At 38.0% G+C, this 27255-nt stretch overlaps 3 protein-coding genes across 4 annotated transcripts in view; 2 read left to right on the top strand and 1 right to left on the bottom strand.

The window, feature by feature from the left end:
• Positions 1-27255, top strand: part of slc26a1 (solute carrier family 26 member 1) — a 269764-nt gene that overhangs the window by 226730 nt on the left and 15779 nt on the right. The gene's annotated exons all lie outside the window — the stretch shown is intronic.
• Positions 3454-17059, bottom strand: pde6b (phosphodiesterase 6B, cGMP-specific, rod, beta). 2 transcript variants are annotated; one of them, XM_017493275.3, is made up of 22 exons: positions 16296-17059; positions 15447-15599; positions 15059-15148; positions 14494-14634; positions 14009-14083; positions 13862-13926; positions 13083-13149; positions 12918-12965; positions 11435-11584; positions 11176-11319; positions 11009-11074; positions 10504-10650; positions 10226-10333; positions 10026-10135; positions 9240-9327; positions 9033-9133; positions 8186-8293; positions 7972-8035; positions 7816-7890; positions 7191-7274; positions 6893-7049; positions 3454-6192 (listed from the first exon to the last, which is right to left on the bottom strand). In XM_017493275.3, the coding sequence occupies exons 1-22, from the start codon at positions 16764-16766 to the stop codon at positions 6140-6142; spliced, it is 2565 nt and encodes an 854-aa protein (XP_017348764.1). In that variant the 5' UTR covers positions 16767-17059; the 3' UTR covers positions 3454-6139. The 2 variants fall into 2 exon arrangements, with proteins under 2 accessions (XP_017348764.1, XP_053544000.1); XM_053688025.1 differs by having other exon boundaries at positions 3454-6174; positions 6935-7049.
• rbp4l (retinol binding protein 4, like) lies at positions 23998-26978 on the top strand. The gene is given in 6 exon segments (NM_001201040.1): positions 23998-24020; positions 24208-24325; positions 24673-24809; positions 25435-25547; positions 26488-26700; positions 26841-26978. Coding segments are annotated over 5 exon segments (591 nt in total). The 5' UTR covers positions 23998-24020; position 24208; the 3' UTR covers positions 26852-26978.

Raw genomic sequence — 27255 nt, 5'->3', positions numbered from 1 at the left:
TCATGACAAAGTGTTCAAGGTGTTGAACATGGCCTCCAAATTCCCCAGATCTCAATCCTACTGAGCATCTGTGGAATGTGCCAGACAAACAGCCTGATCCCTGGAGGCCCCACCTCGAACTTACAGGGTTTAAAGGATCTGCTGCTAACATCTTGGTGACAGATACCACAGCACAGCTTCAGAGGTCTTGTGGAGTTAGACACAGTCTGATTGTGTGTGTGTGTGTGTGTGTGTGTGTGTGTGTGTGTGTGTGTGTGTGTGTGTGTGTGTGTGTGTGTGTGTGTGTGTGTGTGTGTGTGTTGGGTGGGGGGCTACATCCAGAGGATATCCAACAATATTGCCAGTATCTACAATTATTCTCCTTAATGAAGATTATATTTAAACGGGCTCTTTCATTTGGAATGAATACCAGTGTCGCACCAGTGTACCAGTGTTGTCCAAACTACAGCTGCCATTAATATATAAAAACAAAAGCATGATGCTAAGCGATGACAAAAACAATATAAATTCCAGTGTTCAATAGCTAATTTAATAAATTGTTATTTTTAATATTGACAATCAACTATTACTTTGCCATGCAATGTAGTCTGTTGTAGTAAGCTTTTGTAGTAAGCATAATGGGGTTCAGCTGGACTAGACACAACCAGGCCTGATTACTGCAAACCCTGTTCAATCAAACCAACACTTACATAGAACTTTTTCAACAGCATGACGTTGGTTAAAAGGTCTTATCCAGTTACACACTACGCCAAAATTGAAAGAAATTCCAGAAATGACGAGGAAGAAGGTGATTGAAATACATCAGTCTGGGAAGGGTTACAAAGATATTTCAAAATGACTGGGACTCCAAAGAACTGTTATCTCCAAATGGAAAAACTCGGCACAGTAGTGAACCTTCCCCAAAGTGGAAGGTTCCTCCAAGAACACAGCAACCATTCATCCAGGAAGTCACAAAAGAGTCAAGGACAAAATCAAAGGACCTACAGGCCTCTCTTGAATCAATAAAGGTCACTGTAGATGACTCCACTATCAGAAGGAAACTGGACAATAAAGGCATCTATGGAAGAGTGGTGAGGTGAAAACCACTGCTAAACCAGAAGAACATTAAGGCTTGACTGAATTTTGCCAAAACACACCTTGATGATCCTCAAACCTTTTGGGAGAATGTTCTGTGGCTTGATGAGTTGAAAGTGGAACTGTTTGGAAGATGGTGGTCCCGTTACATCTGGCATAAACCAATCAAAGAATTCCACAAAAAGAACTTCATACCTACTGTCAGGCATGGTGGTGGCCGTGTGATGGTGTGGGGATGCTTTGCTGCTTCAGGGCCTGGGCAACTTGCAATAATTGAGGGAAACATGAATTCTGCTCTCTACCAGAAAATCCTAAAGGAGAATGTCCAATCTTCCGTCCATAAATTGAAATTAAGTGCAACTGGATTATGCAGTAAAACTGTACAATGATCCAAAGCACAGGAGTAAATCCTAGTCCTAGAACTAAGTGAAAGACTGATCTCCAGTTATCAGTAGCGTTTGGTTGCAGGTATTGCTGCTAAAGGTGGCACAACCAGATTTTAATTTAAAAGGGGCAATTAATCTTTCACATGGGTGATAAATATTGGATAACTTTTTTTGCTCCAATTTTATGTCGTACTTCATTTGAAGATCTAAAACTATTTAGTATGAGATATACACAAAAACAGAAGAAATGGGGACAAATACTTTTTCACAGCGCTGTATATCCCACCCCTTGACAAGTGCCATTAATACGAGATAATCAATGTTGTTCACTTTACCTGTCAGTGGTTTTAATGATTGGTGTATACTTAAATAATGCTTTCTTAATGATGAATGACTTCATGCAGCAATCTTTAGCACACAATGAAATGTTTACATTACATTGTCTTTTTTTTTTTTTTATCTCGACGCAGCTTGTGCTAGTCAGTCATTACACACTGATACACAATTTTTCAAATATTTTTCAGGGTCATTGCTAAATAGTTTAAAAGTACTTGTCTAAAAATGCCTTTTAGGTCCGTGTGGGAAATCGTGAATTAGCTGAAATAAATTCCACACGAATCCAGCATAGCGCTACTATCCTTTTCCGATTCCATGTTGCCCCTTGTCTAAGTTATGAGAAAGCATAGAATTAGCTTTCATAGTTATCTCACTGAAGGTCACAAAATGCGTCACAGTTGAATAATCACAAAAGTAAGATTGTAAGAAAGACAGAGGCCATTTCTGTGTAAAATGATCGTTTGCATCTACACCTATTAAATCTGGTTTCCAATCTGCTTTACTTTTTTATTCATGAATAAAATAACTAAATATTAAATAAAGATTCAAATACTTTATAGTTTCATTCAAATAAAATAATAAAGAAGTATGAAATGAAAATAATAGATACAATTATTATTAGCCTTTTATGCCCAAAGATGCTGCATAGAAACTGGTCACTCAATTTTATAATAAATCTTCACAATCATATTCCTAACCCATTTATGAAACAGTAAAGATAGCCGTTCAGCTATCACTGCTGCCCTTCAGCGCCACAACGCCGAGGTTTAAAGAGGGACAGCAGCTGCGTAATCCATACGCGGTTTAGCATAAATCCCAGGATTCAGGTCACAGTCCAATACAAAAAAGTGCTGAGTTTTTTTTACAAGACACTTATAGCAGGTTTTAGCCATCACTATCACTTTCCTAGTGATAAACAATTATTTTACGCAACCTGATTTTTTTTTTTTTTTTTTTGCAACAGCTACAAAAAAAAATAAAAAATACAAACAAATAATAAAACAGCTTCAAGGATTTAAATCTGAACAATTGTTATATTGTATAATGTGTCGTAATAATGCGACATTCAGGCCATTGAAATGAACAACATAATCATTCAAATATTAAATACGTGACCACAGCAGCTACAGCATCAACTGTGAACTTTTGTCTTTGTCTTTGCTAAGAGATGAGCTGCAGTTCCTAATATAACCTTGGCAGATGAGCACTGAGCAGACTGGAAACTGCTGATAGTTTGTATTAGATAAGAGGATTTACTAGACATGAGTCGCTGCTCATACTTGGCTGTGACATGACACTCTGATTAAAGAGCTGCTGGAGAGAGAGAGAGAGAGAGAGAGAGAGAGAGAGAGAGAGAGAGAGAGTATTAAAAATATACCACCAACAAAATCTTAGAGAGCAACTGAATTTTAACCTCTTAGGATTATTTACATACCTGAACATTTCAAATCTTGCTAGAACTGTAATTACACGGTTGAAAAAAAGAAAAAGTATGATTTTATTCTATAAGTAAAATGTGTGAGGTGTGGAATTAAGGAACCCATTCATAGTTTTTAAAATAAAAAAGCAAATTAAAAATGAAAACCTTCCAAGTTCATAAAAATGCATACTTTATTTCTCATAACATACAGAGATAGCTTTAGAGAGGGATTTTTAGGGCGCTTAGACACCTATCAGTCTTTTTGTTGAGTTTGAATCAGAGCGTTTGCTATTTGATTTGGTTCCAAACTGCACATAATTACTACATAATCATACATTTAAAAAAAATAAATAAAATAAACTTTCTTTGATCCAAAATACGGTGCTGGAAAAAAAGATAAACAAAGTTTTACCAAGTGTGTGTATAAATCAGAAAAATCACCTGAGCACAAAGAACACAGCGCCGTGTTCGTTCATTTTCAGTAAGCGCTTTGTCCTGGTCAGGGTCGCAGTGGATCCAAAGCCTTTCACGTTAACACTCACTCGGACCTACGTGTGATTGCTGTGTTCTCACCTGCCTAAAGAACTGCACCGAGTGGGAGAACACACCAGGTTTCCATTCAAACAGACTAAACACTGCATATGTAACAGCACCCATAAAAGCAACACAACCAACCAAAAAAATCCTAATTAAAACAAAAGAGTCCCAGCACCTCTGGTGCATGGACCCCTGATTTATCCCGTTCAAGTCAAGACCTTTTCTGAACAATGGATTGTTCCGTATTCTGTTTACTCTACGTAAAATAAACTAGCTTAAGTTAATTGTCATAATATACCAATATACCATAATGCCATGCTTTCATTCTAAACCTGAAGTAGTCAAATTGGTTCATTGACATAATTAAGATTTACAATCGATGTCTGCAAATTTTTGTAGATGTTCCTACTGTAGGAAAGACACTTCGTCCTCCTTAAACATCGCTGGAAAATTAGAGACATTGTACTGCTTTTTAAATACTCTTCACGATATCACACACAGCCATAACGTCTGTAAGTTTAGTGTCATTACAAGTTGGCTGAGAAGACAGTTGATAGAAATGAGATATGAGTAGAGGTATGAAGGCCACTGGCACTGGTATTCCTTCACAAGTGTAAACTCACACGTATGAAAAAGCACACGTATGGTAGCACTTGATGTAATGCCATGATGGAAATTCATAGAAAGTACATTAAAATGATGCTATTAAAATGATTCTAGTGATGTAGACTGATAAACAAGCACATATCATGAGCACATTTGTTAGTCACTACTCACTCATATTCGGGTTTTTTTTTCTTGTTTGTTTGTTTTTTGGGTCATTACATATACATTTCATCTATATTTTGGAGAACTCTGTGGGTCTTGAGACCATTATTGTGTTCCACTGGAAGGCAGTTACCTAGGCAGGCAGCATTTTTAGCATTGTTAGCAGCAATTACATGCTACTCTCTGAGTTCTTTATGCTGGTACAAATTTGAGGACTGGACAGCATCTGCATCTCCTTCTTGGTCTAGATAATCCCATCATTCTGTTAGTCAGATCAGAGCACCAGAAAATAGTGCAACAAGTACCAAACTGTCACTCTGATGAGGAACACAGTTTGGATATACAGTATAAATGAACTGCATACTGTAACTTGTAACTAGCATTTATTTTTGCGCTCAAATGTGTTAATTTGTGGATATTGAGTTCGCTATCTAGCTATGCTTTTAAGCAAAGAGTAGCCTAGTTGTGTTCAATACCAGAAACATACGGTCGGGAAACAAATGAAAGGAAATAAGAGTGGCTCTGATATGCTGAGGGGGGCGTTTATTTTTGCAGGCATGGCTTGGGTCCACTTGTTCGCTTAAAGGGAACTGTCACTGCAAACCCTTTATTCCTAAAATAAAACATTTCCTGATGGGTGTGGTGTTTCCCGGGATCGTTTAATAAAAAAAACCTTCTGACGCTGTCAGAATTTTGTCATTAGCCGTCTTGTTCCAGTGGCACTAGATCGGCTGTCTCATCCCACGCCCAAAGAATTCTTTTACAATGTGCGACTTTTTTTGTCTGTGACAGTAAAATCAGACCCAAAATAGCACAGTGTAAAGTTGACTTTATAGTGCTCTCCACTACCATCATCAAAAATATCCAAAATCTTTTTGGGTATATCGTTTAGAAGAACAGTGTTTATCACTCCAGTACAGTTCCAGAGACTTGTACAATCTACGCCAGGGAAAATTAAAGCTGTTCTAGTGGTTCGTGGTGGACCAACACCTTACCAACACGTTTGTCATCCATCACTAGCTGCAGCTAGTTTGGGATCCATTCTCAGATGCTTTCAGAAATGATGTATGATGTGACCCAAACTTGATGCCTGCCAAGGTTGCCTTTCAGGTAAAATGCTGCCCAATGACACAGGAGCCTTTAAAGCATGCAACTCGTAAGACTGGAACACAGCTCATATAACACACTTGTTTCCTTGAACAATAGTAAGAACTGGTATATGTACTTTAAAAAGAAGCAACAAGTATCACCTCATAGCTATCATATTTGATGCCTAATCTTCACAATAGACACACTCCACTTATGGATTTGCTCAAGAACATACAAGACTCAGTGATCATGTGACATAACAACGAGAATGGATTTAACCAAAAACTACAACCCAATGATGGTACAAACCGGAGGCAAAACTCAGTCACCTTGGTTTGTGTCTACAGAAATTTGTTGTCAGGCCCCAGTTGGTCTAGTGGCATACTGGAAGCATGTGATACATTGTCCTGCTCAGTGTTTCCCAGCGTCCCTCTGTTCTGGGGTGAGGCCACTCTCACCATGTGCCATCCATTTCAGTGGCTGTGTTGAATCCCTAACATACCTTGCCTTCTCTAATGGCCATTCAGTTCTAGCAGATTGAGCAGGTCTTGGACCCCGATGATGATGGGTTATTGGCAGCAGCTGTTGAAGCAAAAGAAACATTTTTACAAAAACAGCACCATGTATAATCTCTTCTATGAAATACACTATGCGCCCTGTCACATTGTGTATTTCATACGCACTACCAGTCGAAAGTTTGTACATCCCTGATCATAGAAGGTCTTCATTTTGTACTATTTTATTTTTTTTTTTAGCATAATAATGATGATATGAACACTAGGACATAACCCAAATGGAATGATGCAGTGACCAAGAAAAGTGTTAAACGAATGAAAACTATTGTATTTTAAATTGTGAACAGTATTGCGGAAGAAACTTTGCGCATTCTCTCTCAGCCAACATCATGAAGGAGCTTCACCCAGGAAGTATTTCTTAAACTTCCCAGATAAACAGATCCTTTTACTGCTTCTCCATGATCATCTGCTCTGACCCAGTCATCTTACCATCACAATTTGACGCTCAGATCTCTACGCTTGGCCATTTTTTCTGCTTACCAACCCATCAACTTCGAGAACTGACTGTTCACTTGCTGCCTATTATATCCCGCCCCTCAACAGGTGCTACTGTAATGAGATAATCAATGCCATTCACTTGACCTGTCAGTGGTTTTAATATTATGGCTGATTGATGCATGTAACCTAGTTTGCCACCTATTTTTTCACTTTCAATAACAAATGAAGCAAATATTTAGTCAGAATTTCATGTGATGTCTTTGCCGAACCTTTTTTGGCTGCTTCTGCTTCTGCTTTCGCCTTGGCTGCTTCTTCAGCCTCCTTTAGCTTCGCCTCATACGCCTCCTGTAAAGCCTTCCACTCTTTTCGGTTGTTCTGGATGCCATCGAACATGGGTTGGATGGCCTTGTGGAACCGTGAGAACTCCTGCAGAGGATATGTTCATGTAATACTCTTATTTGCCTCATTTGCCTTTAGCGCTCCAAGCTCTTTTTTTGGTATTTCAAACCAGAATGTAATGCAGCTTTAGCAGTTGAGATTTAATTATAGATGTCTCCTAAATAATACCTTGTAGACAAAAGTGCAGACAAAGTCTATAAAACCACACTGAAGTTTAGGGAGTTCTGCAGCTTTGTTCCTGTCCATCATGGGCTAAAATGAGAACGAACAAGTATCAGTTATGCACCAAGTATTAATATTTTTCACTTTAGCACATAATTAAACTAACTAAATGACATCAGTACAAATCTCTAGTGCCCATGGTATTTTTGTAGCACTACAGCTTGGTGCGTTTGGCTCAGTTTGCGCTTCACAGATCAGTTTAGCAGCTGATCTGCTGAAGAATTTCACCTGCAACCCAAACACACAACGTGCTTGGTTCACTTAGTTGATTAGGAGTCACTTTCTCACTCGAACCGCACTAGAGTTCAATTGGAACCGGATTGAGACCGCCTCGCTCAGATCGTCTCAGATGGAGCGGTTGTTTTGGTCTCTACCCGAGTGTGAGTTTTGTGTTCTTACCTGAACCACACCTTGGGAGAAAATACATTCAATACAGACGGACTTAACGCTTAAGTAACAGTTTCGATACCCGAACTTTACCCGCTATTCATTATGATTTGCAGACTAGGAAATAGGATCATCTAAGGAATGCTACCACTGTAGGACAAGGTGCCAAGCATGTGAGACTCACAATGGGTTGTTGCTCAAGTACAGTCCTCTCTAAGTCACCCTGCTCCCAGAATTCAGCTGCTACAGAGAGTGCCACCTGGGTAGACACAAAAAGTTATACATCTGAACTCCAGAACTTTTTTGTTTTGACGAGATTACTCCATCCAGACAGACTCACCTTGCTCTGAACTTCCCATGGTTTGGTGATGGCTGACAGATCACAAGCAGTCATCATCATGGCCCTGTTGTTTCCATGTAAGCAAAGCCATATCCACAAAACAAAAAAAAATGAACAAAAAGCCATTACTGCAACAGTAAAAACACGCCATCAATTGAAGTATCTCTTTTTTTATGCTTATATATTTGTGACCCATTGCGATGTTTGCGCTCACATTACAATTTCCTTCCTTGTCGTTTCCAGAGAAAGGAAATCGACCCATTTCTTCTCGTCCTCATACGTCTCAGAAAGATCCACAATTTTCTGGAACATTGTCCTCTTCCTGTTTCACATTATAGAGGTCATTTTGAAACAGTCAAGATTTTAATTAATCATATGCCTTCGTATGTGAAAATCCGAAATATCATAAATACAAGTTTCCAATCTAAAAGGTGCATATGAATGTCCCTTGAAGTCATAATTAGGAGGAACATAACAACCGAATTTTTCCTTTTCATAATTGGGACTTGCAAACTAGGACACATGGTCATTTTCATAACTGCTGGTGCTAGAAAAAAAATCTCTTCGGGTTACTGATTCTATTCTGTCGCTGTTATATGCAAGTATACCACAGCGCTGTCGAATTCTGGATTCTGATTGGTCAGAAGGTGTTGATTGATTTTCTATAACAGGAGCTCTGACACTAGTGCGGCTGCAAATTACAGGTTTATTTTAATATGGTGGTTCTAATACGTTAGTATTTCTTTAAGTTTTCTAACATGGTTTGATGTTTCACAACATTAAATGTAACTATAAATGAATTTAACGTCGATCTTCAATAAATAACAAGTGTAATCGTTAGCAAACTGCTTTGGTATATAAAACATTTTAGGATGTGCTCTTATAGGAAAGTAATCCACTTTCAGGATGGAGCAATAACTCTGTTTCATCACATCACCATGTCATTGATTATTTTCCTATAACAGCACGACATGGAGGCTTTTCATTCCTTAAGTACACCATAGTTATCATTTAACGAGTGTGAAAAAAAAATACAGCCGATGAAGTAAATGTTTACTCACTTGAAATACAAGGCAAGGTCAGTTGCAATAATGGCGATGTCAATTAGGTGGAAAACATGCTCCGTCTGCCTTCTGTTCAAGTTTTGGAAAATGTTTAAAGACTGCGAACAAAGGGAGATGACAAACGTCGTTTTGTATAGCAGTCTGAAAGATTTCGCAACCATTTTTTATTTTATCTTCTTCTTTTTTTTTTCTTTTTTTTTTTACCTCATCTCCAAGTAAAAACTTGCCGAATTCTAAATGATGCCTCTCCAGAATGGATGAACCATGAAGCTTTGCTAATGGATTTTGGGATCTAACAACGTATTAAAAACGACACAACTGAGACACTGTGAAATCACAACAGATGTGGTTTATGCAAAATATACAGTGCTATGAAAAAAGTATTTGCCCCCATCCTGATTTCTTATGAATATCTCGTACTAAACCGTTTCAAAAATGTAGCCAAAATCTAAGATAAAACAAAGGCGAGCTGAGTAAACACAAAATATGGTTTTTAAAATAATAATGCGATTTATTGAAGCAAAAAAGTTATCCAATACCATCGCACTATGCCAAAACTGAAAGAAATGATGAGGAAGAAGGTGATTGAAATACATCTAGTCTGGGAAAGGTTAAAACAAATCTATTTCAAAGACTCGGGACTCCAAAGAACCACAGTGAGAGCCGTTATCTCCAAATGGAAAAACTCAACACAGTAGTGAACCTTCCCAGAAGTGGCCGACTTTCCAAAATTCCTCCAATATCTCCTCTATCAGAAAGACACCGGGGAAAAATGGCATCCATGGAAGAGTGGTGAGGCGAAAACCACCGCTAACCCAGACGAACATTAAGGCTCACCTGAATTTTACCAAAACACACACTGATGATCCTCAAACAGAAGAAATAAGGATGGGGCAAATACTTTTCCACAGCACTGTAACTTAAGCTTGAGTTATTTATATGTGTATGCTTTATTTTCATATTCTGACACGGTTAGTGAGAGTGACTTACTTCACTTGGTACAGATTATTGGTGCCTCTGTGGTCAATATCGTGTAGGAATCCAGCAGTGATCATAGCCATGACCTCCAAATCTGTGTAGTATCGCTTCAGCTGCCCTGTCTGAGTTCACACATAATTCAACCCAAATTATAGATCCCACCGGATCAAGTCTCAAATTGAGGCTAAAGTGTTGCGTAAAGACGTTCATACCGTTAGTAATGTGAACATGGTTTGTCCAACGTTGAAGCCATGGCGCCAGTTGTGATAGGTGATCCTTCTGTAGCCCTTGCTCACTGAGTACATGAACCGCACTAGAACCTAATAGAGAAAATGTTGTAAAGTCATTAGATACCTGAGAGCTCACATTCCGAACTGATTTTCGGTCTGGACAGAGACAATGCAAGTAAACGTTAAGTTCTATGTATTAAGTTGTATCTTAGAAAAAGTGCTAGTTAACAAAGCCACTGATAATCGACATGAATTCTGACCTCCTGAGGGACCTGAAACTTCTTCACAACACCAACTTCATAGTACATTTGGATGCCGCACATCACCAAATCCAGTTCTGTGCAGTCAAAGTCGGAAAACCGGAACTCGTATATCTCAAATTTATTTTTCCCTGGAAGTTCTTTCTTCTACATGAAGAGATACGAGATACGGAAGGAAATAGTTAACTCTGCATAGATGTAATTAGATCTAATTTGCACTTAAAAAATGACAGACAGAAATGTTACACAAACTTTTTTTATTTGGATTAAACCCTTTTAGTGGAATTCATTTGAGTGTCCCAACTTGGTAATGTGCCAAAAAAAACCCTCACTTCGGTAAAAAAAATAAATAAATAAATAAAAAAATCTTACTGGCAAATCTAACCGGAATAGAACCCTTCTGATTTTGTTATGCTAATGCAGTGTGTTGGGCTGGGGGTAATATTGTTACCCAGTTTATATTATATTTTTAATAACATTTATTAACAAGTTAGACTGTACATACCAGGATCTGCCAAAGTTCATCCTCTTCACAGTCCTTTGGTTCTTTCCCGAAACACTCCCTGGTTTTCTATCGTTTAAAAAAACAAACATTATGCACTGTAATGTCACGGTCTATTTTCCTAGATTGTGTCATTATTTGTGACTTAATACGGTGCACCTAAGTCTTACAAGGATATCCTGAATCTCATCATCTCGACACTTGACGTGGTACAGCACCATGTCCTGGGCGATGTCTTTCCTGTTCTCCAGTTTATTCATCTTGTCGTAGGTGTCTGTGTTGAGCGCCGACCAGCCCAGAAATTGGGTCAAAGCCTTTAAAATCAACAGCGTTCACTAAATCCAAGACTCGTGTTTACATAGCAAACAAGCAGTTAGTTAGTAATAATGTGCTGGTTTTCCAAGATTAAAGAAAAAGAAAGAAATATACCTCCATTAGTTGTTCATCCTGCTCATCAAATGGCTTGCCATCTTTCCTGTTATAGAAAGTTGCCACTCCAACAATTTCTTCCTTTTTGTTGACGATTGGCAGAGACAGCACATTTTTAATGGTCCAGCCGCTTTCATCGAGTGCCTCGCTCTGCAACACAAAGGTACAAGTGCATACTTGGTGTTTGAGAGTTGACATTTTTTCTTCCAATTAAGCCTTTTCTGATTCCCACCCACTAAATGAGGCTCACCAATTGCATGACAACAACCAATCTCTGACTGTAAGAGTTAATACAGGTTTCCTCAGAGATATGTTTTGGGAGGTCTTGAAAAAAACAGATGTGGCTGAATTCTGGCTCTACCAGCTGACCAAATTTATAGTGTCAAGGTCATGACCTTTTTGGTCAATTTTGGTCCAATTTGGTCAAATTTGCCGAAACCAAATAGCAAGTTCTCCCCATCACATGACAACTACCAGCGGGAACGTGAAAGCTAGTGCGTACTTCCTCTGAGACTCATGAAGCCACCGCATCTTGTCAAACGTCGGAATATCCCTAACCCTCGTCTATATTTTTCCGCGTATAGACAACCATGATTGTTTTGTGTCAGGAGTGACTGACAGGGCAGAGAGTAACGTCATCCTTCACACCCCAAGACCACGGCTAATTATGCGCTCTCAGACTCTGGCCACAGAGAACCTTTGGGATTCAAACTCGCAGTGTCCTAATAATAGGACGAACGCTTTTCTGTTGTACCGCTCGGGAGCCTAACACCTCAACTTTATGACACCGTAAATATATTTCACCAAAATGACTTGCAAATGTTTGTATTTACTTTCTAATATGTCTTCCTGCAATGATAATGCTGGATAAGGAGCGGGTTTAACAATATAATGATAAAAACAGTCAGTCTGCCTAAACGTGTCTAACACCTTATTAGCTATGTGTGATTTCCCCACACAGTAAATGCCACGCTTTGATCAAGTGTTACACAGCTATGATTAGAGTGTAATCAGATGCTGGCTTTCATACTGTCTGTAATGCTCCTGTACTGCAGACGAAAGTAAATATTTAAACACCGTCTCCTTAGTTTTCACTTTGGAGGGAACCAGATTTTAAAATGCTAGATCTTTACTTCGGATTGTTATGAATTCAAAAGAGAAACACATTTCAGTTGAGAAAATCCTGTAATTCTGGGGGGAAATATCACTTCTTTTTTTTTCTTTTAAATGCCAAAATGTCACCATGTGAAGAGTGTTCCCAGGCTTCAACATCATAGGAGGAGAGTGCTAAGTGCCTTATTCTATATACATGAATTTTAAAAAAATAATAATAATTGTGATTGGCTAGTATTGCTCGGATTTACAGAGGATACACAAAGACCATCCATCCCACTCAGAGAGCAGCGAATTATACTAAGCTAGACCACTGTCCTACGCAAGAGCCTCCTGATTTCACTATTTTAAAAGTCAACTGGGTGTCTACCTGAAATTTGAACATGTCCTCTGCAGGTGCGTTCATGATATTGCAGATCTAAAACAGTGAAGAAAATAAAAACAAAGTGTACAAAGTGTGGCTTTCAGTGCCTAATAAATTTACTGTATGACTTTTATATTTAGTGCCAAAAAATGAAAAAAGGGTTACACATACAAAGCCACTTTCTGCTACGTAGGTGGGTAGGCCGCTAGCCAGTGCCCAGTGTTCTGGAGGTGGATTTCTGTAACAATGATCATTTATTGAACAAGCAAACAAACAAACAAACAAAAGAGAACATTGCTGTTGAATTCTCAATTCAGAAGATTCATTTTCTATAACAGCAGCTCTGATAGTAATACAGCTACAAATCAAAAGGTTTATGTTCAAGTTTATGGTTTATGTGCTCGTTCTTTTCTATAGTAAAAAAAAAAAAAACTCTTTCAAAGATACTCAACATAAACTGATTAAAAAGCATGTGTAATTACTGATAAAGTGAAGTCTACTGTGAGGATGTATTTAGAATTTATGGAATAACGTCTTCAGGACAAAGAAGGTGCTTGCATTTTTTTTTTTTTTTTTTTTTTGCAATTGCTCTGCAACATGATAAGTTTTTTGTCTTATTAACTTCAAGAGACAGAAAAAAAGTGGAGCTGATGGGGGAACAACTGTTTATAGCTGCTATTACGTAAGTGATAACAGGAACTTGTCTCGTGGACATTCCACAACATTACGGGCATACTATAAATGGATAAAAATAAATAAATAAATAAATAAGTATGATGTGTTGTTTTAACAATAAATAAATATTGGCATTTGTAAATCACTGTGGTATGAGAGGAATAACACACTTTGGGATGCGCCGCTATAGGAAAATAATCAACGTCGTGCTTATATCAGACTGAGATCTTAATAATCCTTACTTCTACATGCATGTAGCCATAGGTAGAACTTACGGTATGACTTTAATGTCCTCTTTTCCATGTAAAATGTAGTCAATGACTTTGTAGAAAATGATTTCCTGCATGAGAATAAACAAATGAGATTCCATGTTAATTTTAATAAGACCAGAAGTGAAACATCAGAGTCATTAAATCACCTACCCTCCCATCTGGAGTGACGGGACCAGAGTATGGTGCTTGCTCTCCCATCAACACAGGCCAGACATCAAAGAACTCCTGTCCAAGACCACATGTGAGAAAGAAGAGTCAGACCCAAGCCATGTGTTGAACCATTATGTATTCATTTATATCAACTTAAAGTTTGGCAACAGGACACTCTGACAAATGAGAAGGAAGGACTTCATGGGTGCAGATCACGCCCTCAAGTAAATGTAAAACGTGGGCAGGACTGTGAGGACAGCAGATAGCCCGACCTCCAACTTAAGACTTTTGAGTATGAATTTTTTAATAGTAGGTGAGGAGAGGACAAATTTCATCACCAGTGGTTGCAACGGAGAGATTTATACGAAGTTAACTAGGAAGAAGGGGCGCTTTAGGTGTGGCCTTTCTCCCAGACTTCAGTTATTTCATAACTCCCTTCTCATATAGTTTATATAGCTAGACTTCCACTTTTGATTTGGATGCACCTTTTCCTTGGTCATGTCCAGCAGACCGACAGAGTAGCGGTCACAGTTGAGGTATGCCCGTACTGTGTACAAAGCTTTGTGGAACTGACGCTCGATATCCGTGAGCTCCTCGAACACTTTGTTAGCGGACCACAAAAGCAGCTGTACACAAAACATCACAACAATCTCACATCACAACACTTGAATATTTGTATTTCTATGATTCATAAGTTTGTTGCGTTAACAATATATAGGTTTGCTTGCAAACTAGTAGTGCAAAACAGTAGTGAATCTGTAGAAAAAAAAACTTTCTTAGTAATTGACTTTAATGTCTACAAAAAGACGTTTTGTTTTTTTTAATTATTTTTATTTTTATTTTATAATGCTAAAGATCAAAACATGTGCGTCCTGCTTCCAGCGTCTGTAGTCGTTATTGAGTACACTACGGAATAAAATGTCCTTAGAAGATTTTATGATGCCCATGACATCTCAGCACTTTGACACAATTGATCACAATATCAAGATAATGTTGTTAAAATGCCCAGACCTAGCTGAGAGGGTCTGAGAACATACAAGACACACTCACCTGGCCTTTACGTGTCTCGCAGTTGTACAGATAGCTCAGGTGGTAAATCTTCAAGTTCAACGTGCCAACTTTGAGATACTTTAAAAAAAGCTGTGAGTGAAAAACAAAGACTTTACACTGACACTGAGGCCGAATTCAACAAGTGCGTACAGATTGAACGTTAAGGGCCGTGTTAAAGGCCTTAAACAGTGGCTCTCGGGCAGTGTGGGAATTTTAATCCACAACCTTCTGGTCATTAGCACAAAGTAGAACCTTAAACTACCTTGATTAATTATTTACTTTACTCAGCAATCCAGGTTTAAGCAGCAAGTGACCAAATTAACACTTAAGACATTTATACAGGTAGAAAAATATAGGTTTAGGCTTATCTGTGCAGTGAGTCACTCACATCTTCATCCTCATCTGTGAAATAGGGTCCGTTATTTTTATTGACTGCCATGATGACCGCCACCACATCTTTGCCGTTCATGATGGGAGTAGCCAAGATGTTGCGGGTGGTGTATTCTGTCAGCTCATCAACAAACGTACTGAAGTAGCTATTCTGGAATGAATAGTTTAATTTTTTTTTTATTTATTTTTTTTTTACAGTCTTAAAGAAAGTCTTAAAGAAACCTTGTGTGTTTAGTCCAAGGAGAATTATAATTTATTATTATTATTATTAATAATAATAATATTATTATTATTATTATTATTATTATTATTATTATTATTATTATGCCTATTATGCTTTACATGTGGTCTTTTATGAATAGCCTATCAATGCACATACACTGATAGCCAGTGGTGCAGGAAATATTTTTACACTGACCAATTTTTTTTTTTAATGCATTTTTAAGTGCATGTTTAAGCTGGAATAACTTTAAAAAAAAAAATATATATATATATATATATATATATATATATATATATATATATATATATATATATATATATATATATATACAAACCTGATCTATTTAACTTTTTTTGCTGACACACAATATACAATGCCATAGGTGAAATAATCCCCAAGCCAGAAAGGGTCATGACATATTGAAATAACTGGATTATGGCAAGAGGATTTAGCAGGTCTAAATTATTCCTCTACTTCCTGTACCTACAAGCATGATGGCCAATGGCGCTTCTGTCTTTTCAATTTCAAATATAACAAAAACAAAACAATACGTCATGGTGTTCCATTGTAAAAGAAAATAAAAATGTCAAATAAACATGTCAAAAATTTAAATATACGTCTTACCTCTTTAACATCCTTGACATTGATGTGTTTCTTAGTTTGGGCGACATGCCCGACTATTCCGATATCAAGAGGGAAGACAATCTCAGAGTCTGGTGGAACCACACAGTCTTCCATCTTTGATGAAGCATTGACGTTAAACAGTCGAGTGGCCAATTCAGCGATGCCATTCCTCTGTCTGTACATGAAAAGGCTGCATCGGTCAGCATGGATCAGAGCACTGACTCGCTTCAGGATTTTGAAGATCACCTTCTCCATGTTGACGTTCTCCTGCATCTCTTTGATCAAATCGAAGAATATTGCGCCTTCCTCCACCTGACACATCATCCCAAAAGAGTCCAAATCCACTTTGGACTCTGGGACTTTCATGATGGATGCCACAGTTCCAGGTTTGAGCTTTTTTGCAAAGTATCTCTTCGTGAACTCTTGGTTTTCATCTAGAAACTTCTCCACATCTTCGTTTTTGATGCTCATCTTCGCTTTGTAAGCACCGCAAGAGGTTCAAACGAGGTTCAAATCTGGTCTTGACTTAAAACTTAAAAAAAAATAATAAAAAGCTATATTTTGCAATGCATAATTATGAAGCTGTGGAGAAAAAGAGGGACTGACAGTGATACCTGCAGCAGCAGGGGCGTCCTAGCCAACCGTCAGCAAGGTGTTTCCCTAATAGTGTTGAAGGTGAATAAGGATCTGCTCATGCAAAACTGATCAGGTGATCAGCAGCAAAGCTGGGGTCCACTGCCTCAACAGACTTATTTAAGTCTTTATCCTCTCTAGTCTGTCTTCTTTGTGTTTACAGAAAACTGTCACTGTGAAGAACTTGTCAGTTAAAAAAAAGCCTCAAAAGAAAAAGGCGAAGTTAAAAATGTTTGCTCTGTCTCTCGTCTCCTCTCCCGGGCTGCTGCTCCGCAAGCTCTTTACGTTCTTATTAAAGACACACTCCTCATGCCTAAGTCCTATTCAGCCAGGCCACTAGCTGATTATCTCAGCACCCTGGTCCTATCCTCACTGCCACCAAGAGATCAGTAAAGAGAAAAATAATAATAATAAAAAAAATCCATGTCCAAATTTACTTCATTGTCAATGTACAACAGACAGTATTTTATTTATTTTATTTTATTCAAATAAATGCTAAGCTTCAATAAGTGCTATAGTTGTGGCTCATGCACAATATTTCTCCCAAGTTATATACATGGAGTGTAAATAAAAGATAAGCTAAAAAAAAATGTCCATAACCAATAATCCCTAAATTCAGATCTGAAGTACATAGCCTATCTATATAAAGAGTCGGTAAACATCTTAAGGAAAAGGTCAGGAGGATTATTACAACATTAATAGCTTCATACCTCCCTATAGTGAGCTGCAGTGAGCACAAAGCCTGTTAATAAAGAAAAGCAAAGCAAGCAAGTGAATTTTTCTTTCAATTTTTCACCCACGAAGTGCTTAACAACAACAATAACATCAATAAAAATAATAATACAGAACGAAAAGATAATATAAACAGTGTAAAATACACCATAAGTCTATAAGTGTGAGTATGAGTGAGTAGTCGGGTTGGGTAACCAAATAAATAAAACATTTGAGATTACTATTAATGTTATATATATATATATATATATATATATATATATATATATATAAAGAAAAACATAATGTTAGATTTGTTTCAGTTTGCTGATTAGATAATGAGAGCTAGAAACTGTCAGTGGAGTCAGTTTGCTTCACCCACATTAGGGTGTTAAATTGTTAACAAAATATTAAAGCACCTATATACACTGATATTTATTACAGCTGACATGTATTTTTACCAATATGTAAATAAGACCTTATTTTATTTATTCATTCATTTATTTATTTAACGATTTGTTGGTCTATCAGAAGTGGGTCAGTCAACTAGTCAGTTAGCTCACATCCAGCACAGGGTTAGCACATTTGTAGCACAAGTGTCAGTGATGTGTTAAGTACCGGTGAGCTGCTGTGTGGATGGACATAACCTATGTACTGAAAAAGACCTGAAACATTTCTAAAGATTTCTAACTTTCTAACAGGGTAATAAATGTACGCAGACTACATTTGGAGTCAGTGCAGTGCAGTGCAGTGTGTGTCCAGGAGGGGGCAGCAGAATGCAGTTTGCAGAGACGCCAGTGACTGGATCTACAGAACAGGCTGCATTGCATATCTGAAGTTCTGTGACAGCTGGATCCATCTAAGAGCAGTCTAAAAGATAAAAGCCACTGCTCCTACTTCCTAATGACCTGACAGTTCTGCCAGAGCAGATGTGTGCTTTTTATTCCCGAACTTTCCACCATCAGAACATATTCTTTGTAAAATTGACATTAGACTCATGTTGATATTATATATAGGCCTATATGTTTTTGAGTCATTGTTGTGACAAGTCAAACAACTGTATGAATTCAATAATAATTATAATAAGCTTGATAATCGTGCCCTTTCATATGCACACGTTCTAATGACAGTCACCTTATGATCACTTGCATTACAACCACTTACTGTACTGGCCAGAGCCATATCTCCAACCATATCTCCCTGCAGTTCTCACCTGGTTACCCACTGAAGCTAAGCAGGGTTGAGCCTGTCCAGTACCTGGATGGGAGACTTCGTTGGGAAAACTAAGGTTACTATTGAAAGTGGTATTAGTGAGGCCAACAGGTGGTACTCACCCTGTGGTTTGTGTGGGGTCTAATGCCCCAGTATAGTGCTGTATGCACTGTCCTGTAAAAACAGCACTCTCTTTTGGGTGAGACGAGGTCCTGACTCTCTGTGGTCATTCAAATCTCAGGACACTTATGGTAAAAGTGTAGGGGTATAACTGGGGGTGTAGGTTTCCTGGAGAAATTCCTCCACTGGCCCTTATCTATCATGGCCCCCTAATAATCCCCATCTCTGAATTGGCTACATTACTCCCTCCTCTTCTGGCTTAGTGGTTAGCAGGTTCGCCTCACACCTCCAGGGTTGGGGGTTCGATTCCCATGGCTCTGTGTGTGCGGAGTTTGCATGTTCTCCCCGTGCTGCGGGGGTTTCCTCCCTCAGTCCAAAGACATGCGTGGTAGGCTGAATGGGTGTGTGATTGTACCCTGTCCAGGGTGTACCCCGCCTTGTGCCCGATGCTCCCTGGTATAGGCTCCAGGTTTCCCCACGACCCTGAAAAGGATAAGCAGTATAGAAGATGGATGGATAGACTCCCTCCTCTTCACTAATATCTGGTGTGTGGTAGGCGTTCTGGTGCACTATGGCTGCTCTCGCATCATCCAGGTGGATGCTACACACTAGTGGTGGTTGAGGAGACCCACCCCCCCAATGCAATGTAAAGCTTTGAGTGTACAGAAAAGCGCTATAAAAATGTAATTAACTAACTAAATTATTTTGTTGCTTCTTAGCATTTCATTTTTTATCTATTTACTTAGTTTACTGCTTTATAGGTGCTGTAATTGTCATGGCCACGATGGACAATTCCTCCCAGACCACTAGAGGGCACTAATGTTTTTAAACAACTTTTTTTGTTACCTGCTGCATTTCCTCCCTGAATTATGCACTTCTGTTTTATTTTACAATTAGGCTCCCTATTTAAGTTCCCTGTGTTCCTTTTATTTCTTTTTTTTTTTTTTTTTTTTTTTGGAGCATTAAGTTTGTGTTTGTGCCTGTGTTTACATGCGGGGCTGAGATTTCCGTTGCTGTTTGTCCATTGTATAGTTTTTGTTTTTTCAAGTTTTATCCTAGCTCCTTTTTGTCCTAGTTTAGCCTAGATCCCTGTCTCCCAGTTTTTTTTTTCCCCTGTGTTTTGGTTTGTTCTAGGTGTTTTGTATCCGTCTGCCTGGACCCACTGTTATGACAGTAATCTGTGTAATCTGTTTATTGCCTGATTGCTTGCAATTTGCTGTTTATTGTACTGCAACAAAACATGTCCTTCAAGGATCAGTAAAGTTCTGAACAGAGTACCTATCTATCTTTCTGTCAATCTATCTATCTATGATTTCCACCACTATAACAAAAGGAAAATAATAATAATAATAATAATAATAATAATAATAATAATAATAATAATAATAATAATAATAATAATGCAATCCCTGGATATGCTTCAGCGACCCCTCAGCTGTCCCCTCTTTGAGAACCATTCTGTTCACATTTTTCTGGAATGAAAAGTAACCCCACCCACTGTAGGAACAGGGCTGCTAAGCAATGTAAAGCTAGCTTTAGACATGTTAAAGTTTTGCTAAAGTGACAACAACAACAAAAAGATAAATGGAAAGAAACGACCATCCATAAACAGCCGTTGCTGTCCTATTGGTAAATTATGTACTGTACATGAAATCCACTTTGCATGGACAAATGGTTAGACATTTGGCTTTGGATAGACTTTCAGTGATCTCAGATCCAAACTTTTATTTCATTTCCAGGCCTTCCTCAACACTACATTTTAACCAGTACATTGGTCCTCATTGATCGATTATTTGGCAAAGTGTGAAGGGGAAAAGGGAACTAAAAAAATCGGGGCAGATGAAAAAAAAACGTCTCATTAATACTGATTTTCCTCATACTTACTTGCATATGTTGAAATACACCAATCAGCCAATAAGTTATCTAGTGCATTAACAGCAAAACGGACTTGGCTTTAAATGTCCATAATATGCAAAACCCAAAGAGAGCTCCTAAGTGCAGCATGTACTAAATCTTCCCGAAATGCAACTCAGCCATTGCAGCACTATCTGCTTTCATCTTCACTGAATGGCTAGTCATATTTGACTTCGTTTATGGATGTGTTTTGGACTGCTTTCTTTCAAATCATTAATATGAATTTGTTAATATGAGTTTCACAAAGCATTCATTAAATTGGTGTGTTATTGAAATAAATGAGCTATTTAAACTTAATAGCATACACAGTAAAATCCCTAGTGTTGACTTAACACCCAGAGTGTTTATTTGGGTCCAATGGACTTACATAAACACTGTAGGGTGTTAAGTCAACACTGGTGATTTTGCTGAGTAATCTGTATATATAACTCATCACCAATTATATGGTTTGAAGCTAATCAGTCAAGGTTCACATTAGTGAGTCTCCTTACACATAAATGTACACCCACTCACGAGCTCTCAGCCGTGTGTCCCAATGAACTGGATTTTCCCACAAATACTAGATTTTTTTGTGTAAACTCCTACTGTGAATGATTTATGAATACATTTGTTTGCATCCGCTTGATAAATGAGGCCCACTGTGTCTTACTGGAACAATTCCACCGAAACGAGAAACAGTTTGATTCTAAACCCTGCGTCTTTCTACACACTAGGGAGCCGGAGCAAACGGCCTTTAAGCGTTCGGACGCAGAGGTGCAAATTTACTGAAAGCCTCAGCTCTAGAGGACTGTCCCTGCCCGTGGGAATGTGTGCTCACTCAGCAGTAGCCCCAAAGTGCTCAGCTCAGAATCATGTGACTTGGGACAGGCTGTCTGAAGTCCAGGACCAATCACATGGCCCAGTGTGTATGGGGATTAGCCAGCACAGAAAAGGAGGAAAACACACACACAACAGGACTTTTGTGGATGCACACTAAGAGGAATGATGTAAAAGGGGATTAAGATCATATAAACTTGCTTGCTTACTGGAACCATAGTGGATCAAACCAAATTATGAGGAACCCTCAATTGAAATACTGATTGGAAACAGAAAATATGCATGCACATAATATCCCCTTTACCCATATTTAATCGATTGCACAAGACATATTTAATTCACATCAATTCATATTTAGTGTCTGAGGTTTGATTCTTCAGTTTTACACTAGAGCTACAAAGCTAATGTAGCTAACAAGTAAGATAAGCTAATAGCGACTAATAGCTTTGTACTAGCATTTATTTTATATATACGGTTTACACTGTTAAGCTTAAAAGGCTTATTCATTTCAATTAGACACATCAGTTAAATGAACATTTTGTGAAGCTCAGTCATTTCATATTAATGACCTGAACGAAAGCGACAAAATAAAAACAAATAAGACTAGTCATTCACTTGGGAGAAAAGTAATGGCACTCAATTAAAGGAGCAAGAGTTAGAGCGTGTCTATAGTAGTTGGCGTGCCGCGATGGCCGAGCTGCGTTAGTGGAAGATTTAGCATACAACGTGCTTCGGGTCCTCTCTTTCAGTGTTTCGTCATTTTCAGCTCTCTGTGAGCTTAGCCTTTTATGGCATTTTGTCGGCATCATTCATATAAATAACAGCAGTGCTGTAATCCAGCTTGGTCATTTATGACTGATTATGATATGACTGGAATTTTTCAACATCACAGTCAAAGTAAAGTCTTGAAAAAAAGAATTTTTCAACATCACAGTCAAAGTATCAGTTAAAACAATATAGTACTGGTTAATCTTTTTTTTTTTCCTCCTTGTCCATGCGTGAAAAGTAACATTAGAAGTTTGTAAGACATGGCTGATGGAAGATTACAAAAAAATAATCCCCAAGAATTGTGTCATTTAATTGACTGATAAGAATCGTGAACAATATGACTAACGAGGTAAAATTAAGTTGATTTAAGCTTGTAGATCTCAAATTGAACCCACATTATCACCTATTATCACATTTATCACTACGTACAGCTTCCTCTTCTGAAGCTGCAGAAGCTGTACATTGTATAGGATTAGTGCTTCATGACATTGTAATGAATGGGAAATATAATATCACTTTAGTTTAACGGCATCAAAATCATTCATAACATCGGCATATATGCCTCTTAAGTTCATAAAAGTTTTAATAAATGGGACGGACCTCCAGAGGCATTGTATTCCTACAGACATTAACTAAACAGTTCAAAAAGTTGACAAATACTTATTTCAACACTTCCCAAAGCTCATGTTCTCAAATGTTATCTAACTGCCTATCAATCATGAGAGGCCTTTTGTCTCCACTCCTAATCTGAGCTATTGCTTACAACTATAATGTCACCTGACAAGATCTGACAAATATATATATATTTATAAACTGTACAATGTTGCTTAATAATAGATTTATGTAATGTTTTATGAACTTTTATGAACTCCTATGTGACATATCGCATAAAACCTGCAATGTCACCTGACAAGGTCTGACATAAGCCTTTCATGAAGCATCTAACACTGTTTTATAAAAGCTTAATGTAATGGTTATGAGTGTGTTATGAAGTTCATATGTAGGCACCCGTCCAATAAAGTGTTACCAAACAATTTTAGGAAATTCTGATCATTTGTTCTGAAACTGTTGATTAGCCATTGCTTAGAAAGAAAAGCAATATACACTCAAAGTTATTCTGGTATAATTTAGATGCAAAAAAAAAAAAAACTCAACACCACCACTGGCCCAGATCGTATATTAACACACATACGTGTCTAATAAACACATATGCACAACATTTTCAGAGAGTCTCCTGCATATTTCACTTATTATCAGTTGTTTCTTGTTACATCAGTACAGCTTATCGTGTTACATAAAGCCTGACTTGTTTTTTTACAGGCACCATGGGCGGGTTCAACCAAGAATCCAGATTACACAGAGGATTTCTACAACCGGATTAAGCTAAGCACCTTATTTAGTAACAAGAAGTGAAAATCATCAATAAGCCCGTCTGCGGAGTTGGTATAAAGAGGCCACTGGTCTACGGAAACATTGAAACTTGGTGGAGAAGTGGAAAACGCTCCAATCGCTATTTATAAACTCTAACTCCGTTCAACTTCGACACGAAAGGTAAGATCTGTGATTTTATTATTAGCGTGATAAGGTTAAATATTACCTTATGTTTATACTGTTAAAATGCATGCATTAAAGAATGAATTCCCTCTTTAGGAAAGCATTACTGGTGACGCAGGAGATTATGAGACTGAAATGAACAAGCGAATATAAGCACAGCATTTGCTCTCTCGTTGTTGTATAGGATGGAATATTACAGGTTCGCCTTGCTGGTAGTCTTCCTGTCCTACATTGAGCGCTGTTGGTCTTCTTCCTGTGTGGTGGACAGCTTCACTGTCAAGCAGGACTTTGACCCGAAAAAAGTGAGTCCACAGATCGGGTTTATAAGGAAAGGGACTATTGTGGAATCTGAGTAGTCAGAAGGTGTTGATTCATTTTCTATGACAGTGCCTCTGACAGTAGTATAATTGTTGATGATGGTGACGCTTTCTGTAAGGAGATGTTTATGTAACATTTATGGAAGGAGTCTCTGGTGTCAGTGCTTTGTTACAAAGAGGTTAGTTTCATTTGTTTTTTTGCTGTGGGATGAAGGATGGAAGATGTTGCACTCTGTAGTTCCTCTGTAATAAACTGCATTTTTGTCTTCAAACAAAACGGCACAACTGTAGTATTGATACTGGTGATTACGACTTCTTTTTCGTTTTGTCAGTATGCAGGAAAGTGGTATGCCCAGCAGAAGAAAGATCCAGAAGGACTCTTCTTGCAGGACAACATTTCTGCAGAGTACACTATCGGAGAAGACGGAGCCATGACTGCATCTTCCAAGGGTCGCGTCACTCTGTTTGGGTGGGTGAGGAACAAGATAAATACGTCAACAGCATGACATATGCAGAAAAAGTACATATTGATGAGTTGTTGGTTGGAATAACTAGACATAGAGAAGCGCAGATATGATGCCGCATATCAGTATCGGACTCATATCAGTATCGGACTTGATAATGGAATGTTGGAAGTATATTAAATTCAGTTTGACAAGTATTTGCTTTTGAAGAACAATTTCAATGCAAAGCCTAGCAAAAAAAAAAAAAAGAAAGAAAGAAAAGAATAACAGCAACCAGTGACATTTCAAATGACAAACAGTTGTAAACCGAAGATAGGAAGTAATTCGATTGAAGAGATAAAAATTTACGCATCCTCACAGCAACAACATACATACAGTGTTTTTGCACTTATTAACCCCTAAATCCTCTAGCTTATTTATCCATGTTCACGCATATTATTCTGTTTCTGCTACGGATTAGTCAGTAACTACAGTAAAACCTGTTGGAAAGGTGTGTAGATTGTCTAGAGTGGGGAATGTAAGTCTGGACCCACGGAGTGTGAGTTCAAAAGGTTAAAAGTGAGGTTTTAGCAGAAATATTTGATTAGTGCAGCGCTAACTAGAAAGCAATCTGTGTGTGTGTGTGTACAGATTCTGGGTTGTGTGTGCTGACATGGCTGCCCAGTACACGGTGCCTGATCCGTCCACACCTGGCAAGATGTTCATGAACTACCAGGGTCTGGCCAGCTACCTGTCTAGTGGAGGTGGGATAACGTTCACATTAAAAAGTAACACTTACTTTTAGAAAATATTCCAAGTACAACACTTGGAAAACCCTTTGTGCAACCATATATTTCAAGAGCGTTGAAACTTTTTGCACCCAGAAAGAGTAACGTTTAAGTTTCGAAAACATTCCAAAGACCGACTGTATTATTGCAGCAAAGATTTTTTTTTTATATATAAATGTGATATTAATATTAAGTACATTAGGCAGATACATTTATGTGTGTATTATAATATATATATATATATATATATATATATATATATATATATATATATATTGAGCCATCAGTGCTGTACATCACCAGACGTACCACTTACAGAACCCCAAACCAGTGACAGTGTGTTAGACATTTATAATATCTTATAAACGTAAGTAGAACTCATAAATCACCTTTCCTAGTTATAGTAGCATCACATTTGAATTTAAATTAATCAATTCATGTTTGGTTTTTAGTTTTTGGGTATTAATGTAAGTGCGCATTCAATTAGTAAGGAAAAAAACACTTGGAAGTTGATATTTTTCTTATACGCTCCGAAGTATTTTATTAAATAATTTATACCACGGCACAGCATGCTTTTTATTCTTTTATTCTATATGTATGCTTTAGCTTTAGCTTTATGGTTACAAAACGCTAGCACTGGAGACTACTTCTATAAACGTTAAATAAACATCTCCTTACAGAAAACTTGGCCAATTTGCTGTTATTATAGAAATGATAACATATTATCAGTGCCTTAATATAAACCTGTGATGTGCAGCTACATTACTGTCAGAGCTGCTGTTATAGAAAATTAATCAACACCTTCTGACTAATCGGAATCTGGGAATAATTCAACAGCACTGTGTTCATGCTGGATATCCACAATCCCTACTTTGAGAACCTGGGATCGATATAAAAGTATGGTTCATTCACACAGGTGACAACTACTGGATCATCGACACCGACTATGACAACTACGCCATCACCTACGCATGCCGCACACTGAAAGACGACGGCACCTGTGATGACGGCTACGCCATTGTGTTCTCCCGTAACCCCCGCGGCCTGCCCCCAGCCATCCAGCGCATTGTGCGGCAGAAACAGGAGGAAATCTGCCTGGCGGGACAGTTCAAACCCGTCCTGCAATCAGGTCAGGCTACGCCAGAGTGTCCTATCACAGACCTGGACTTCAAATAAAGCACGTCTCTGTGATACAGTGACGTCTTCATAATGAATGCATGTCTGTCGGACACTTTATGAGGGTCACAAATTTCCTCTTTCGTTCCACAGGAGCCTGCTGAGGTCTCTGACACCTTCCTTTAGTACGCTGCCATGAGAAGACTCATCCAGCGCTTTAGAGATGCAGAGGACAAAGAAGGCATCAGGGAGAAAATTGTGTTGGGGACAATAAATATTTTTTAAACGAAAGTTCTGTTCTTGAAGAGTTTATAGGGAATTGAGACACGCTTGTTAAGCCTTGGCAGATGCTTATAAAAATAAAAATACTTTCTGCCAGTAAGTAACACTTTGCAAGAACAAAAAAAACCCACTATAGAACTACTGATCCGGGTTAAAATATATGCGATTTATATCTTATGCCTTGTTATACACATATAATAAGTTGAGTTAAGCGTTAAGCGAGTTAAGTCGTGAGGATTTATGACTGAACTGACCCACGTAAGATGACGCATTCACATTTTTACAT

This window comes from Ictalurus punctatus, chromosome 18, assembly GCF_001660625.3.
Source record: "Ictalurus punctatus breed USDA103 chromosome 18, Coco_2.0, whole genome shotgun sequence".
NCBI classification, from domain to species: domain Eukaryota; kingdom Metazoa; phylum Chordata; class Actinopteri; order Siluriformes; family Ictaluridae; genus Ictalurus; species Ictalurus punctatus.
The sequence above is the reverse complement of the archived record's forward strand: the minus strand, read 5'-3'. Positions and strand labels throughout refer to the sequence as shown.

What these genes read in the sequence shown, in the direction of transcription:
- pde6b (XM_017493275.3), bottom strand. Translation starts at nt 16,766, where the DNA reads ATGAGCATCAAAAACGAAGATGTGGAGAAGTTTCTAGATGAAAACCAA. An exon ending in GACCTTGCCTTGTATTTCAA is followed by an intron (nt 8,294 to 9,032) that starts GTGAGTAAACAT and finishes AATGTGAAACAG; the next exon opens with GAAGAGGACAATGTTCCAGA. An exon ending in ACAAGGAAGGAAATTGTAAT is followed by an intron (nt 8,036 to 8,185) that starts GTGAGCGCAAAC and finishes TGGAAACAACAG; the next exon opens with GGCCATGATGATGACTGCTT.